General features: G+C 38.0%; 1 protein-coding gene across 4 annotated transcripts in view; it reads left to right on the top strand.

The window, feature by feature from the left end:
* LOC105495028 (Fas associated factor 1) overlaps positions 1 to 17,362 on the top strand; it is a 504,146-nt gene that overhangs the window by 202,215 nt on the left and 284,569 nt on the right. For 2 of the 4 annotated variants that reach the window (XM_071093153.1, XM_071093142.1), the window contains 3 exons: positions 3,581 to 3,694; positions 4,511 to 4,602; positions 10,210 to 10,301. In XM_071093153.1, coding sequence (XP_070949254.1) covers positions 3,581 to 3,694; positions 4,511 to 4,602; positions 10,210 to 10,301 — 298 coding nt within the window. The remainder of the gene's footprint in view (positions 1 to 3,580; positions 3,695 to 4,510; positions 4,603 to 10,209; positions 10,302 to 17,362) is intronic. The other 2 variants (XM_071093175.1, XM_071093164.1) reach the window with 1 other exon arrangement.

Below are 17,362 nucleotides of genomic sequence, written 5' to 3' on the forward strand. Positions count from 1 at the left end.
GGCTCAGAGTGTTTTCAAGAGTTTAAGAAGGTGGTGTCAGGTCTTGGAGATTGGTTTCTGAGCACTGGACAGACTTGCAAATGCATGAGCTCAGTTCCAGACAGGTACAGCTCTAGAAATATCAACCTCAGCCACAAGCAAAAAGGCAATGTTTATATGTGTTTGGTATAAAAACTGTGACTTATTTTTCTACTCTTTTCATAAACAGAATGATTCTTTGTCAGCAGTGACATTTTTGAAGGCTGAGAATGGTTAAAGTTTTTGCTTCCACAACTACAGTGTTGAACCAGAATTGTTTTTATGATAATCGCTATCCATAGTGCTCACATAGGGATCTTTTTAAGGAAAGTTAAAAAGTGTCATTGAGACCATGAATAATTGTATTGTAGCATTGCTTACTTCGGTAGTTGTGTTCCCATAGAACTTGTATATCATAAGTTCTCCCCCCACTCTTCTTTTTCTTCATCAGCATGGAATTATTTTCCTTCTTTTAATATGTAATATAATCAGTCTTTTTGGTATTCATGTACTTACTATAAATGGAATTGAATTATATTTTAATCTGAAACTATAGACTAGCAGCAACCTAACATAAGCAGATATATGAAAGATAAGTACATTCCGATTCACTGATCTTTAAAATAGTGTAGTACCAGAAATCAGGTGATTAATTTATAAGTAGATTTGATTCCTGAAAAATAATTGTGGGGCACAGGGAAAATTGTGATTTCTCACTGTTTCTCATTAACATCCTGTCTATTTTTGCTTTTTTACCTTTCAGTCATTTTTCTTTTTTTTCGAAACAGAGTTTCACTCTTGTCGTCTAGGTGCAATGGCACCATCTCGGCTCACTGCAGCCTCTGCCTCCCGGGTTCAAGCGATTCTCCCACCTCAGCCTCCTGAGTAGCTGGGATTACAGGCATGCGCTGCCACGCCCGGCTAATTTTTTGTATTTTTAGTAGAGACGGGGTTTTGCCATGTTGGGCAGGCTGGTCTCGAGCTCCTGACCTCAGGTGATCCGCCCGCCTTGGCGTCCCAAAGTGTTGGGATTATAGGCGTGAGCCACCATGCCCGGCATTTTTCTTTACTGTATAGAGTATCCTTCATTATTTTGGTTTGTCTGTCCTTCACAGACCAACTGTACTTCAAGTTTGATTTAAGTCTCATTTCTCTCACAAAGCCTTCTCTGGCTATTTGATACAACACATTTGTATTAGTCCGTTCTGGCAATGCTATAAGAAAATACTGGAGACTGGGTAACTTATAAAGAAGAAAGGTTTAATTGGTTCACATTTCTGCAGGCTGTACAGGAAGCATGGCAACATCTACTTCTGGGGAGGCTTCAGGGAGCTTTTACTCATGGCGGAAGGCAAAGCAGGAGCAGGCATCTTCACATTGCCAGAGCAAGAGGAAGAGAGAGAGAGGGGAGGTGGCACACACTTTTAAACACCCAGATCTCATGAGAACTGTATCACAAGAACAGCACCAGAGGAGGAAATTGTCACACATGATTCAGTCATCTCCTACCAGACTCCACCGTGAACACTTGGGATTATAATTTAACATGAGATTTGGGTGGGGATGCAAATCCAAACCGTATTGTTTCACCTGTGGCCCCTCCCAAATCTCATATTCTTCTCACCTTGCAAAATGCAGTCATCCCTTCTCAACAGTCCTCCAAAGTCTTAACTCATTCTGGCATTAGCTCAAAAGTCCAAAGTCTCATCTGGGACAAGGCTGGCCCCTTTCACCTGTGAGCCTGTAAAATCAAAAGCAGGTTACTTACTCCCAAGATACAATGGGGGTATAGGCATTGAGTAAATACTCCCATTCCAAAAGGGAGAAAATGGCCAAAAGAATGGGGCTATAGGCCTTGTGCAAGTTCGAAACCCAGCAGGGCAGTCATTAAATCTTAATGTTCCAAATCTGCTTTGACTCCATGTCTCATATCCAGGGTACAATGATGCAAGGGTTGGGCTTCCAAGGCCTTGGGCAGCTACACCCCTGTGGCTTGGAAGGGTTCAGCTTCCATGGCTGCTCTCAAGGACTGGTGTTGAGTGCCTGCAGCTTGTCTAGGTGTAAGGTATTTAGCGGATCTATCATTCCAGGGTCTGGATGATGGTGGCCCTCTTCTCACAGCTCCACCAAGCGGTGCCCCAAACGGAGACTCTGTGTGTGTGGGGGGCCAACCTCACATTTCTTCTCTGCACTGTCCTAGTAGAGGTTCTCCATGAGGGCTCTGCCCCTGCAGCAGGCTTCTGCCTGGACATCCAGGCTTTTCCATATAGCATCTGAAATCTATGTGGAGGCACCATGCCTCAACTCTTGCATTCTGTGCACCTGCAGGCTTAACACCACATGGAAGCAGCGGCCCAAATGGTACCCAGGTTCCTTTGAGCCACGGCTGGAGTTAGAGCAGCCAGGATGCAGAAGCAGTGTCCTGAGGCTGCGCAGGGTGGTCAGGGTGGTGAGGCCCTGTTGTTCACCCACCTCATAGGCCTCTGGGCCTGTGATGGCAGGGGCTGCCATGAAGGTCTCTGAAATGCCTTTGAGGCCTTTTCTTCATTGTTTAGCTATCAGCACTTGACTGCTCTTTACTTATGCAAATTTCTACAGCCTGCTTGAATTTCTCCCCTGAAAATGGGCTTTTCTTTTCTACCACATAACTGGGCTACGAATTTTTCAAACTTTTACACTCTGCCTCCCTTTTAAATATAATTCATTGGCTGGGCTTGGTGGCTTATGCCTGTAATCCCAGCACTTTGGGAGGCCAAGGCAGGTGGATGACCTGAGGTTGGGAGTTTGAGACCAGCCTGACTAACATGAAAAACCCCATTTCTACTAAAAATACAAAACTAGCGAGGTGTTGTGGTGCATGCCTGTAATCCCAGCTACTCAGGAGGCTGAGGCAGGAGAATCGCTTGAACCCAGGAGGCAGAGGTTGTGATGAGCTGAGATCACGCCATTGCACTCTAGCCTGGGCAACAACAATGAAACTCCGTCTCAAAAAAATAAAAATTAAATTAAAAAAATATATATATGTGTTTGTTTCAGGTCATTTCTTTGCTCACACGTATGAGCATAGGATACTAGAAGCAGCCAGGCAACATCTTGAATGCTTTGTTCCTTAGACATTTTTTCCTCTAAATCCTAAGTCATCATTCTCAACTTCAAAGTTCCACAGATCTCTAGGCAGGGGCACAGTGCCACCAGGTTCTTTGCTAACACATAACAAAAGTGATCTTTGCTCCAGTTCCCAATAAGTTCCTTATTTCCATCTGAGATCTCCTCAGCCTGGACTTCATTGTCCATATCACTGTCAGCATTTTGTTGACAACAATTTGATAAGTCTCTAGGAAGTTCCTAATTTTCCCTCATCTTCTTGTCTTCTGAGCTCTCCACACCCTTCCAGCCTCTGCCCATTACCCAGTTCCAGAGACGCTTCCACATTTTCAGATATCTTCATAGCAATGCCCTACTTTTCAGTAGCAATTCTGTTAGTTTTCGCACTGCTATAAAAAATACCCGAGACTGGACAATTTGTAAAGAAAAAGGGTTTAATTGGCTCACTGTTCCATAGGCTTTATAGGAAGCATGGCAACATCTGCTTCTGAGGAGGCCCAGAGAGCTTTTACTCATGGCAGAAGGCAAAGTGGGAGCAGGCCAGAGCAGGAGGAAGAGAGAGAGAGGAAAGGTAGCACACACTTTTAAACAACCGGATCTCACGAGAACCCTCCCACAAGAACAGCATCAAAGAGGGAAATCAGCCCCCATGATGCAGTCACCTCCCATCAGGCCTCGCCCCCAACACTGGGAATTACAATTTGACATGAGATTTGAGCAGGGCCACAAATTCAAACCATATCAACATTGTTTTTCTTTTCTGAAATTCTTGTTGCTTTTCTCTTTAACACAATTTAAATTGTCTCCTATATATTATTATCTGTATATTAGCTTTATTATTTTATTTTATTATTACTTTTTGAGGTGGGGTTTTTCTCTTGTCACCCAGGCTGGAGTGCAGTGGAATGATCTCAGCTCACTGCAACCTCTGCCTCCTGGGTTCAAGTGATTCTCCTGCCTCAGCCTCCTGAATAGCTGGGATTACAGGTGTGCGCCACCACACTTGGCTAATTTTTTTGTATTTTTAGTAGAGACAGGGTTTCAACAGAATTTCACCATGTTGGTCAGACCGGTCTTGAACTCTCGACCTCAGGTGATCTGCCCACCTTGGCCTCTCAAAGTGCTGGAATTACAGGCGTGAGCAACCACACCCAGCCTAGCTTTATTTTTTAGTTTCATTAATGTATGCTATCTTTTGTCATCCTCAGATCCTAGGGCAAGATAAGATAAATAATATTATTTCCCATTTTATAGATACAGAAATATTCATCAGACAAATGTGATTGACTGTACACTATATGCCACATATTAGTGTTAGCTCTGGATATGGACAAATGTTAACTGTGTTATTTTGTTAGTAATATTTGATCTCTTGTTATTTATACAGGAGAGATTAAACAGATTCTAGAAAATGAACTTCAGATACCTGTGTCCAAAATGCTGTTAAAAGGCTGGAAGACGGGAGATGTGGAAGACAGTGTGAGTTTTTTAATTACATAGAAATTAAGTTATGCCACTGATTAAATGATACGTAAAAATTGGTTTTTATTAATGTTGTTACATATGGCAGAAGTAGATTTGGCAATAGTAATTTAGTTTAAGGATTCAGCAAGTAGTGTTTTCTAAGCTAAAATATTTCATGATAAACCAATAACAATTATAAATGAGTAGATTTGTAAATGAAAACAGTATATGGTATGTTTTTCCTATTTCTAACTTTTAAAGGAGTTTGGCCCTTTTTTGGGGAGCCTTTACCTTTTTTTCAAACCTCCTAGAGTATCAGAGAATGCCCTGGAATAATAATTTTCTGAGCAATTACATATTGGTCTGAAAGAAGTCACATGCAGTGTATACATTTATGTCAAGTATTGATTGTGGAACAAAGATAATAGGAAATTTTTTAAACTGAGAATTTAAATGATAAGAATGTTGTTTTCCTTGTTGACTTGGATAGTGGCAGGTGCATGGGATAAATTATATTTTAAGAATTTGCAGAGAGTGTTGCAATTTTAAGGAAATAATTGCTATTCTCAGGGTCCCAGTAGCAACCTCAGATATAAAATTTTTTACACTTTTTTTTGAGACAGAGTCTCGCTTTGTTGCCCATACTGGAGTGTAGTGGCACGATCTTTCCTCACTGCAACCTCTGCCTCCAGGATTCAAGCGATTCTTCTGCTTCAGCCTCCCGAGTAGCTGGGACTGCAGGCACATGCCACTATGCCCAGCTGATTTTTGCATTTTTAGTAGGCATGGGATTTCACCATGTTGGCCAGGCTGGTCTTGAACTCCCTCCTGACCTCATGATCTGCCTGCCTCGACCTTCCAAAGTGCTGAGATTATAGGTGTGAGCCACCGCGCCTGGCCTTACACACTTTTTTTTCTTCCAGAGAGAGTGGAGAAAGAAGGAAAAAAAATGAGTTAGCTCTCAAGTTTTAGATGTTTGAAGTGGAAATAATTATTGAATGTTTTCACATTTGTTACTGGGTCATTTTAATGGCCAGGCATAAACTTAGAATCTTCAACTTTTGGCCGGGCGCGGTGGCTCACGCCTATAATCCTATCACTTTGGGAGGCCAAGGCAAGTGAATCACCTGAGGTCAGGAGTTCGAGACCATCCTGGCCAACATGGTAAAACCCCATCTCTACTAAAATTGCAAAAATTATCTGGGCGTGGTTGCGCACCCCTGTAATCCAAGCTACTCGGGAGACTGAGGTGGGAGAATTGCTTGAACCTGGGAGGTGGAGGCTGCCGTGAGCCAAGATCGTGCCACTGCACTCCAGCCTGGGCAACAGAGCGAGACCCTGTCTCAAAAAAAAGGTAAATAAAAATAAAAAAAACTTCAACTTTTGGTTCAATTCTTCTTCATGAATGGCTTCTTGTAGTGATTGTGCCTATAAGTACTTATATGTGAGTTCATTTGAAATTTGGAGATGTTCTGAGTATTTCAGTGAGATATTTACAGGAATTTTGGGTTGAGAAGATATGGGTAAGTTTAGAAGTGCTGTATTAGGTGTCAGCAAACTTTTTCTGTACAAAGTCAGGTAGTAAATATTTTAGGCTTTGTGTGCCATGCAGCTACTTAATCACTGCTCTCTTAGTGGGAAAGCAGCCATAGACAGTATGTGAAACATTGAGCGTAACTGTGTTTCAGTATGTTTATGGATGCAGAAATTTGAACTTTATGTAATTTCACATGCCATAAAATACTCTTTTGATTTATTTTCCAACTCTTAAAAAAAGTGAAAACCATTCTTAACTCACAGCCCATACAAAAACAGGCAGCAGGCTGGGTTTGACCCCCAGGCCATAGTTTGATATCCCCTGCTGTTGTATGGCCATTCTAATTGATGCATGGATTAAAACTTTTTAAAAGTGCTGACCGAGTAAATCAGCAACCTTGACAGAAAGAAAACACCAAAATGAATTCGTTTTCATAATTATATTATTTACTCATTCATTCATTGAGAAACCTGTGGGTATGGATCAGTCAGCTGGGTGCAGTGGCTCATACCTGTAATCCCAACACTTTGGGAGGCTGAGTCAGACAGATCACTTGAGGCCAGGAGTCTGAGATCAGCCTGGACAACATGACAAAACCCTGTCTCTATTAAAAATATAAAAATTAGCTGGGCGTGGTGGTGCACACCTGTAGTCCCAGCTGCTCGGGAGGCTGAGGCACAAGAATCACTTGAACCTGGGAGGTAGAGGTTGCAGTGAGCTGAGATTGTGCCACTACACTCCATCATGGGCGAGAGAGCAAGAGTCTGTCTCCCCTACCCCCAATCCCCCCAAAATTTGAACACAGTCTTGGTTACAAATACTTTAATTTACTTCTTTCTTCTTTTTATGAGATGGGTTCTCACCCTGTTGCTTAGGTTGGAGTGCAGTGGTACAATCATGGCTCATTGCTGCCTTGACCTCCTAGACTCAAGTGATCCTTGTACCTCAGCCTTCTAAGTAGCTAGGACTATAGATGTGCACCACCACGCCTGGCTAATTTTTTTTTTTTTTTTTAATTTTTGTAGAGACAGGGTCTTGCTATGTTTTCCAGACTGGTCTTGAATTCCTGGGCTCATGCAATCCTCCTGCCTTGACCTCCCAAAGTGCTGAGATTACAGGCATGAGCCGTGGCACCCAGCCTTAGTTACTTATTTCTATGTAGTCTTCGCTAGGAGATTTCTGCTATTCCCATGCCATTAATTTTCTGATTGCCTCCAAATTTATATTTCCAGCTCATACTTTTTTGAATTCACATATCCAAATTGGTAATTGACTTTTGTACTTGTGTATCTTATTAGTGTTTCAAACTTAACATGTTTAAAATGGAACTCTTGATTTTCCCTCCTATGCCATATCTCTACCAATCTTCCCCTAATAAGTGGCAGAACGATTATAGCCACCACTGAATCCAAAAATTTGGCCATCCGTCTTTTCTCATTTCTTACAGCACCTAATCCTTTGGTAAATTCTATAGATTCGATCTCTAAAATGTATCTCAACCATGGCCACTTTTTAGTATTTAAATTGCAACTGCTTAATTCAGGCCATGACCATCTCTTGTCTGGAGCAATATGGTAACTTCATTGTTGTTGTCTCAGCTTCCTTTCAGTGTTTCTTCCAATGCGTTCTCCACACAGCAGTCAGAGTGATCTTTTAAAAACATAAATTGAATTATATCACTCTCTCATTAAAACATAGCTTTTTTGTTACATTTCGAATAAAATTCAGACTACTCACAATAGTTTAAAAAGTATTGTATTACCCCATTCTCACCTTTACAACATCATCTTGAGCCTTTCTTACTCTCACTTTCCATGCTGCAGCCACAGAAACCTTTTTTGAAATATTTTAATAGGCTCAAGCTCTTTACATCTTTGTCTGACAGATGCTATTCAGCTGCCTGGAATGCTTTACCTCCCATTCTTCATATGGGTGGCTCTTTTTCATAATTCAAGTCTCAGCTTAAGGTTACCTTCTCCAACAGGCTTCTGTATCTAATTTGGTCCCATTCCAGCATTCTCCATCACACCAGTATTAATAGAGGGACCATATCTCTTTCTTTCATCATCGTATATTTAATACCTGGCATAACACACCTGAAATAAATGTTTATGGGATGAATGCATGAGTAAATGACTTAAGGAAAGTATCCATTTTATTTAATCTTGCCATATGTGGTTTGATGGGAAAGATTTAATAGAAAATCTTTGGATAGTGGCATGGGAAAAGAACAATAATGACTTGATCAAATGGCAAGCATTTACCAATAATTCGCAGAGTAAAACAATGAAAGATAAAAAGAGAAAAATAATTTGTGTGTGAGTGTGTTGTAATGTTTGCATGTTAACTCTATAGAGATAACTCATCAATTTCAAAAGGATATCACATATTTGACATAAAGTTTCAGGATATCCATGTCTCCTGGCAGATTGTAAAGTTACAGGTAATTGCCTAATGCAGTGTTTTTTTCAAACCATGGACCATAAACCATTAGTGGATTGAGAAGTTAATTGAGTGGGTTATAGTCAACATCGTTAAACAAAAACAAAAACAAAAAAATGGAAGAAGAAAGAAATGAAAAAAGAGAAATATAATACAATAGGAAATGCCATAGTGTATTTCATATAATAAGGGTAATTATGTATTTATTTTCATTTAACAGATAACTAGTATGAGTCAAGAGTAAGTCTCAATACCTTTGGATTAAGACTGCACACTTAATAAGCTGGGTCCTCTCATGGAGGAGTTAAGAATAAGTTTCTTATGTTCCATGCTTGTGTTAAGATTGCCCCTCCCCAGGAAGGAATATATTATTTCTTTATATATTCTCATGGTTTGTTTCCTTCACCTTTAAGTTTTTGCTCAAATGTCACATTCTCCAAGTGAGACCCACCTTCATCACCCTGTTCAAAATTGCCAAGCTCCCCAACCCCACATTCTTTATCCCCCCTTCCCTGCTTTATTTTTAGTCAAAAAATTGTCACCTTCAACATTCAACTATACAGGGTTACTTGTTTATTTATTCCTACTCAAATGTAAGCTCCCTAAGATCAGAGAATTTTATTTTAGGCTATTCTGTTCAATGCTGTATTCTCAGTGGCTAGAGTAGTCCTGGTACAGAGTAGGTGGCTCAATAAATATCTGTTGAATAAGTGCATTTCCTGGCTTATGATGTAAAGATGTACAATGTATTTCTTAGTGTGTATTGCTGTCAAGAAAAGTTTGAAGTACTTCAGCAAGTTTTTACCTTCCGGTTAGTAGTTTGAAATATATGTGAGTTTTCTGCAAAGAAATTTAGTGAATGAAATTTTCTATGCATATCAAGATAGTAGGTCATATGTAGTCCAATAGTAATTTATTAATTCCAGAGAGAGAGAGCTTTAACAAAAAAGATATCTGGAGTAAAAGATATCTAGGTAACACTAGAGCCCTCATCCAAGTTACTTAACCTCTTAGGCTATATAGCTTCCCATCTATAAAATCATTGACTTGAGGTGCTCTCAGTGATCTTTTCAAGGTCTAATGATCTCTGAAAACCTGTATTACCAATTTTTGCTATGATGACCCTGAAACGAAGTATATATTAGTTGCAAGGATCTACTACTTCAGTGAAAAAGTAATTGAGTCCCAACTGTGTTCTTATCTATTTGTATTGCTTCATGAGCTGAAGAGTTTGTATATTAACATTCAGGTTTATGCTAGTTTATTTTATATATGTATATGAGTGTATATACACATATATACATATATAAACACACATATGTGTACACACACAGATACGTATGTATATACACACATATATGTATACATATACATATATAAAATAAACTAACATAAACCTGAATGTTGTATACATATAATGTATATAGGTATACAACCATATTCCCATATATAATATATGTATATATTATATATATGGGCAATAAGATTACTTGGATTCAGTAGTTTGTTTGCATTAGCCTATTTAGGAAATTATCAAAAGATGAAAAAATCGAACTACAAAATTAACAATTTTTCAAGAATTGTAGGAAAAATCAGTAATGAGTAATCAACATTCATTTTTTGCTTTATTTTTTCTTTTTCAGACGGTCCTAAAATCGCTACACTTGCCAAAAAACAACAGTCTTTATGTCCTTACACCAGATTTGCCACCACCTTCATCATCTAGTCATTCTGGGTAAGTTGTTTATATTTCCTGGAAACCTGAAATGAAAAACTCAGTTGTTAAAATTGCTTTAAGTTGTATATTAACCTCAAAATTAAATCAAATGCAAGTCTTGTTGAAACTTGACCCTACCAATTACTATGAAGTATATCAGGTTTGAAACAATTTGGTCTGGATAGTTTGTTTTAATGGTATAATCTTCTTATACCACTTTAAAATATTTAGCAGAATTCCAGTATAATTATTAAAAATTGTCAAAATGGTACTTCTTTGACTGAAGGGAAAGGATTCAAGTTGGAAGGAAGAGAAAGTATAAATGGAGTTCCAGTGTCTCTCATTGCTAAAGAAGACATACCTTTGAGGAAGATTCATTGAGCTCTGCAGAGTAAATCTTGAAAAACAGTAACATATCTATATATATATATATATATCTATATATGTGTGTATATATATCTATATATATGTATATATATCTATATATATGTATATATATATCTATATATATGTATATATATATCTATATATATATGTATAAATATATATGTATATATATATCTATATATATATGTATAAATATATATGTATATATATATATATTTTTTTTTTGAAACGGAGTTTCACACTTGTTGCCCAGGCTGAGGTGTAATGGTGCGATCTTAGCTCACCACAACCTCCGCCTCCCGAGTTCAAGCGATTCTCCTTCCTCAGCCTCCCGAGTAGCTGGGATTACAGGCATGTGCCACCACGCCCGGCTAATTTTGTATTTTTGGTAGAGATGGGGTTTCTCCATGTTGGTTGGGCTGGTCTTGAACTCCCGACCTCAGGTGATCCGCCCACCTCGGCCTCCCAAAGTGCTGGGATTACAGGCATGAGCCACTGTGACTGGCGATATAAATTTTTTATTAAGGTTTTCTCTCTATTTGGAATAAAGGGTCTCATTGTTTTTTCAGTTTTCACAGTGGAACTGAATACATTTATACAATGATCACATGATTTTAATTTTTAATTATACATTATGTTTTTAATTGTTTAATGAAGCAAACTGACCTGTAGTGGATGATTATGCTAGTGATAAGATAATAATTTTTAGCCGGGCGCGATGGCTCAAGCCTGTAATCCCAGCACTTTGGGAGGCTGAGACGGGCGGATCACAAGGTCAGGAGATCGAGACCATCCTGGCTAACACGGTGAAACCCCGTCTCTACTAAAAAATACAAAAAACTAGCCGGGCGAGGTGGCGGGCGCCTGTGGTCCCAGCTACTGGGGAGGCTGAGGCAGGAGAATGGCGTAAACCCGGGAGGCGGAGCTTGCAGTGAGCTGAGATCCGGCCACTGCACTCCAGCCTGGGCGACAGAGCCAGACTCAGTCTCAAAAAAAAAAAAAATAATAATAATTTTTATGAGGAATCTTTTCATACAGTATTATTCCAGAACTATGTTTAAGTTATTTTTAGGTTTTCTGTTGTTGATACAAATTTTTCTCTTTTAAATACAACAACTTGGTGTTTTTTTGTGGTAGGGAGACCTGTGTCCCTAAATTTTGAATATTGTCAAGCTTTCCCCCCACCACTTAGCAAATATCTTGATTTTTAGGTAGATAGTAGCAAAAATAAAATTAAATTTGGCTTTACTGAAGTAGAAATCACTGAACTGAAAAGTTAAATCTTGTGTAGTTGTATTTGCTGGTCTATGAATAGTTTGTTTTGGGTTAAGAATTTAAAGAGTTCTTGGATTGCTCTTTATCTTCTATGTTTAGACCATATGTTAACAGAAAGTGGAATTTGCACACAGTTACAAAATCACAAACTACAAACTTTTAGTCCATGTGTTTATAATAATGTTGATGTAAACCTCAGATGAGATTAAGTTAAAGAGTTATAGGTGTGGTTCTGTATCTAGTCAGGTAGAACATTATTTTATAGGTTAGCTAACAAAGTGTAATCACTGTCATAAAATATGTAATCCACATAATTAAAAGCAGACAGGAGATATCATTGTTTATAATCTATTGCTTTCCAGTAGCATGATTAAATGGATTTATCAAAATGTCTTCCTGGGCTAATGGAAATGTTCTTCATTGCCGTGTAGTTGACCTTAGTTTGATTGCCAGTCACTCACTCCCTAGGCAAGCAGGAGTCTACAGTGCTGCTGAAATGCAGCGTTTATTGGAGAATGAGTACTTTAGCATTAAAGTATCCTTCTCTAGTTGGCTTTGTGGATTTTTACCAAGTTAGAATGATTCTTTTCTTGTATTGGAAAAATAAGAAAGAGAGAAAAATTCAAAGGTGAACAAAAAACGTAGTGGGAGGAGGGACAAATGGAGACTCCTGCTAATGTAAAAGTCATGTTAATGTACTTTTGATTAAAACATAACTTAAAAGCCAGAGTTTACATCTCGTAGTATGTTTATTCAATATATCTTTCTATAACACTAGAGATTTTTAAAATAACATACATCTTGAAAGCTGACTTCATGGGAGACAGTTTAAAAAACAAAACAAAATCCATGCAGAACCTTAAAAGCTGATGGTAATAATTATTTTTAAGTTATGAGTTTTATTTCGTGACTCATCAAATAAAAATGTTTTGACCTTTTTTTTTTTTTTTTTGGAGACAGAGTTTCGCTCTTGTTGCCTACGCTGAAGTACAATGGCATGACTCAGCTCACTGCAACCTCTGCCTCCTGGGTTCAAGCGATTCTCCTTTCTCAGCCTCCTGAGTAGCTGGGATTACAGGTGCCCACCAGTACGCCTGGCTAATTTTTGCTATTTTTAGTAGAGATGGGGTTTCACCATGTTGGGCAGGCTGGTCTCAAACCCCTACCTCAGGTGATCCTCCCGCCTCGGCCTCCCAAAGTGCTGGGATTACAGGCATGAGCCACTGTGCCCGGCCACTTGACATCTTAACTATATAGTAGAATCAAACAATATCCTAGTAAGTTATATAGCATATCATATTATCAAAAATGGTAGACAGATAAACTTGCTTTGTACTAGACTTCATAATGAATTAAACTGATTTGCTTTTGCAGAATTTTGTTATAATTGATGGATTCTTAGAAACTGATTTGTAATTTGTAACCTAATTTATAATCTAAAAAGGAGAAAAAAGGTAATTATGGTTCTAAGTGTTATATTTGGAAATTGGCAAATGAATATAGCAACTCTGTAATTGGTAGAGTAAAATGGGAAGGCTTATGTATATATTCTTACATTTGCATATATTATCTCACTTATAATTCTTAAGAATTTGCATGAAATTTCAGTGTGTGAATTCACTCTTAGTTACAGTATATTATTAATCCTTTAACATAATGTAGATATAAAATAACATGTTGGCCGGGCACGGTGGCTCATGCCTGTAACCCCAGCACTTTGGGACGCTGAGGTGGGAGGATCACTTGACTGTAGGAGTTTGAGACCAGCCTGGAGAACATAGCGAGACTGTATCGCTACAAACAATTTTTATGAAATAGACGGGTGTTGTGGCACACACCTATCGTCCTAGCTACTCAGGAGGCTGAGGCAGGAGAATTGCTTGAGCCCGAGAGTTCGAGGTTACAGTGATCTGTGATCATGCCACTGTATTTCAGCCTGGGCAGCAGAGCAAGACCCTGTCTCAAAATAAATAAAATAAAATAATTATTAAATTGTTCACTGACAAAACATCCCACTCTTAAGTTTTGTTAAAGAAGTATAGATACGAGAGGGGGCATGGGGGGTTCGGAAAGAGCTTGGAGGAATAGATTGCAAATGGGCACAGGGAAACTTTTGGAAGTGATGAATATGTTCATTATCTTGGTTTTGGTGATTGTTTCATAGGTGCATGCACATAAATATTACCATATATGCTGTGCCTTACATATTCACTGTATTTCAATAAAGCTGTTTTTTGTTAAAAAAAAAAAAAAAAAAAAGAAGTACAGATACAGAAAACTGTATCTCAAACCATGTCCTATTAAAAAACAAAACAAAAAAACTTCGTAACTTGATTTTACTGCCACTAGGGGGTGCCTGGTAATTTAGTCTTGTATTAACATGTAATTTCTTTCTAGGGGAAGAAATGGTATAAACCAAGAGCAGCAAAATTACCGTATGAGTGCCTATACTTGTAAACTGAATGTTTGTAAAGTAAATTATGTGTTTCAGAAAACAGAATTTCAAGCTTTCTGAGAATTGAAGAGCAAACTCTTAATCATAATCTTTATAACAGCTGAAAAGCATTTTAAGCCCTTTTCAAGAAGAAATCAGATTTCACTAATTAATTGAAAGGGTGAAGCAGTACTCCAGTGGCCTCTATGATACAACAGTAAATTATATTATAAATCACAGTAAAATTAGAAAGGAGAAAACAAACTATTAATTATACTGTTTCACATTATTATAGGAAAGATTCAGTCCATCAAAGACTTATTGATTACTTACTAAATAAAAACAAGCTGTGTCCTCAAGTAGCCTGTAACCTATTTATTAAGATGATTAGGCCTTTTCTTAAGTTATTCCTGTATAGAAAATTTTCTTAGATACCAACTCATTCCTGGTGTTCTTTCTGATTGTTTCACCCACTTTCCTTCTTAAACTCTTCATTTCTTCACCTGCTCTAAATGTTGGTATTCTGGAGAGTCTTCTTCTCAGCAATCTTTCTTTTGTACCTTCTCTCTGATATCTACTCTCAACTCTTCAATTTCTAAATATGTATAGATAACTTACAGATCTCTGTTTAGCAACTCATATGTCCCAGTTGCCTGTGGAGTTTTTCATTTGTGTGTGTCCTGTCTGTAATTCAAAGTCATATGTCTCTGTATTACTACCTGTGTTTTTCGTTTCAAATGTCCAACGGTATAAAATACTGGAGTGTATTCTAACCAAGATGCTGATTATTAAAAAAGCCATTGGGTTGGGAATATAAGTAATTAATGACTTCGTTAAAATCATTTTTGGTAGAATGGTGAGAATGAGAACCCGATTATAGTAGATTTTAATGGATAAACAAGAAATGAAGAAATAATTACTGTTATTTTCAGAAAACTTGACGGTGACGGGAAGGAGAAGTTGAGGGAGAAGTCAAGGGAAGATGGTAGACAAGTATTGGAAGCACAAAGAGTAAGAGACAGCAAGTAGGAAAAATTTAAATGAGTGAAACAAAAATAGAAAATGTGGCCAAAGACTGGGTGCAGTGGCTCACACCTGTAATCCCAACAGTTTGAGAGGCTGAGGTGGGTGGATTGCTTGAGGTGAAGAGTTTGAGACAAGGCTGGCCAATATGGTGAAGCCCCATCTGTACTAAAAGTACAAAAATTAGCTGGGTGTGGTGGTGCATGCCTGTAACCCCAGCTACTCGGGAGGCTGAGGCGGGAGAATTGCTTGATTGCTTGAACCCTGGAGGTGGAAGTTGCAGTGAGTTGAGATCGCACCACTGCACTCCAGCCTGGGCAGCAGAGCGGGTATGGAACTGTTTTAGTTTGCTAGGGCTGCTATAACGAAGTACCATAGACTGGGTAGCTTAAACAGCAGGCATTTATTTCTCCTTGTTCTTGAGTTTGGAAACCTCCAAGATGAAGGTTCCAGTAGAGTCAGTTTCTATTGAAGGCTCTCTTCCTGGTTTACAAACCCAACTTCCTGCTGTGTCCTCATATGGCAGAGAGAGAGAGAAGACAGAACTCTGGTTTCCTTTCATCTTTTTATAAGGACATCAATCCCATCAGATTAGGACCCAGCCCTTAGGAACTCCTTTAACCTGAATTATATCCTGAAGACCCTATCTCCAAATACAGTCACAGTGGGTGTTAGAGAGTCAACCTATAAATTCTAGGGGGACACACTTCAGTTCATAGCAGAGAGATAAGGGTGGAGCCCAGGGAGTAAGTGTTGAAATGACATTAGGTAACAGGTTTAGAGACAGTAGGAAAGGTGTAATAATAGAAGTTTGGAGACAAATGGAGAATATTTCTGGGATCTAGATTTCAGTACTGTTGCAGTAATGGTTGATGACAAATTCCAAATTATAGATAACATCAAAATAGAAAATAGGTAATAGTTATGAGAATAAGGATGTTAAGGAAGTATGAAGCTAAACTATTTGATAAGTGACAGTGACACAGTAATTATCATTTATGAAGTCAGGTTTTTTGGCAAGCCTGTTATGTACATTATCTTATTAAGTCATCATAGTAAATCATAAGTAAATACTATTACCTGTTTTGCAGATAGAGAAATTGAGTTACAGGTAGAGGTGAAGTGACGACACAGAGATAGTGGTTATTGGGAACTACAGTTGAAGAAGGCTAGAGATACTGATTAATTTTAGTCTGTATTTTAAAAACACAAATCTAAGTGTTATAAATAAAGGGAATAAACACTTAAAAAAAAAAAAAAAAGAGAAGTAAATAACCTGCATACGTCTAGAAGAAAAAAAAGGAATGAGGAACTCAGTCAGTACATCAGCAAATAGGAATTTGAAACTGAAACAGAAACACAGGAAAACAAGGATAATAGAAAACAGAAAATATGATGGCAAAAAGAAAAACCAGATTTATCAGAATTCTCCATGAATAAGAAAGTACTAAACTCTCCTATTAAAGACAGAAACTCTCAAGTAGGCTTTACAAAAATAGCCATACATCATTTACCAACGAGACATCTTTTAAAGAAGTGACAGAGAAAATAAAGGAAAAGAAAGTGATTCCAGCCAAATATTAACTGTAAGAATATCCTATAGTAATAATATTTATATCACATAAAATTGAATTTAAGGCAAATAGCATTGAAAGACAATTTGCCAAGAAGATATGACAATTGTGGGCTTATATGCACAAGTCTGCAAAATTGGACAGAATTACAAGGAGATATAGCCCAACCCCACATTGAACACAAAATCTTTCAGAAAATAATGTATTTAGCAATACATCTTTGTCAGCTATAGAAGATTTTAATAACCCCATAAAGCACACATGGAATACTTAGAAAACTAACCATGTAGTAGAATACAAAGCCAGTATCAAAGAATCACTATCATATTGACTGCATTCTCTCGTCATTATGCAATAAAATCAGAAGTAAAGTAATAATAAAAAGA

This window comes from Macaca nemestrina, chromosome 1 (genome assembly GCF_043159975.1).
Source record: "Macaca nemestrina isolate mMacNem1 chromosome 1, mMacNem.hap1, whole genome shotgun sequence".
NCBI classification, from domain to species: Eukaryota; Metazoa; Chordata; class Mammalia; order Primates; family Cercopithecidae; genus Macaca; species Macaca nemestrina.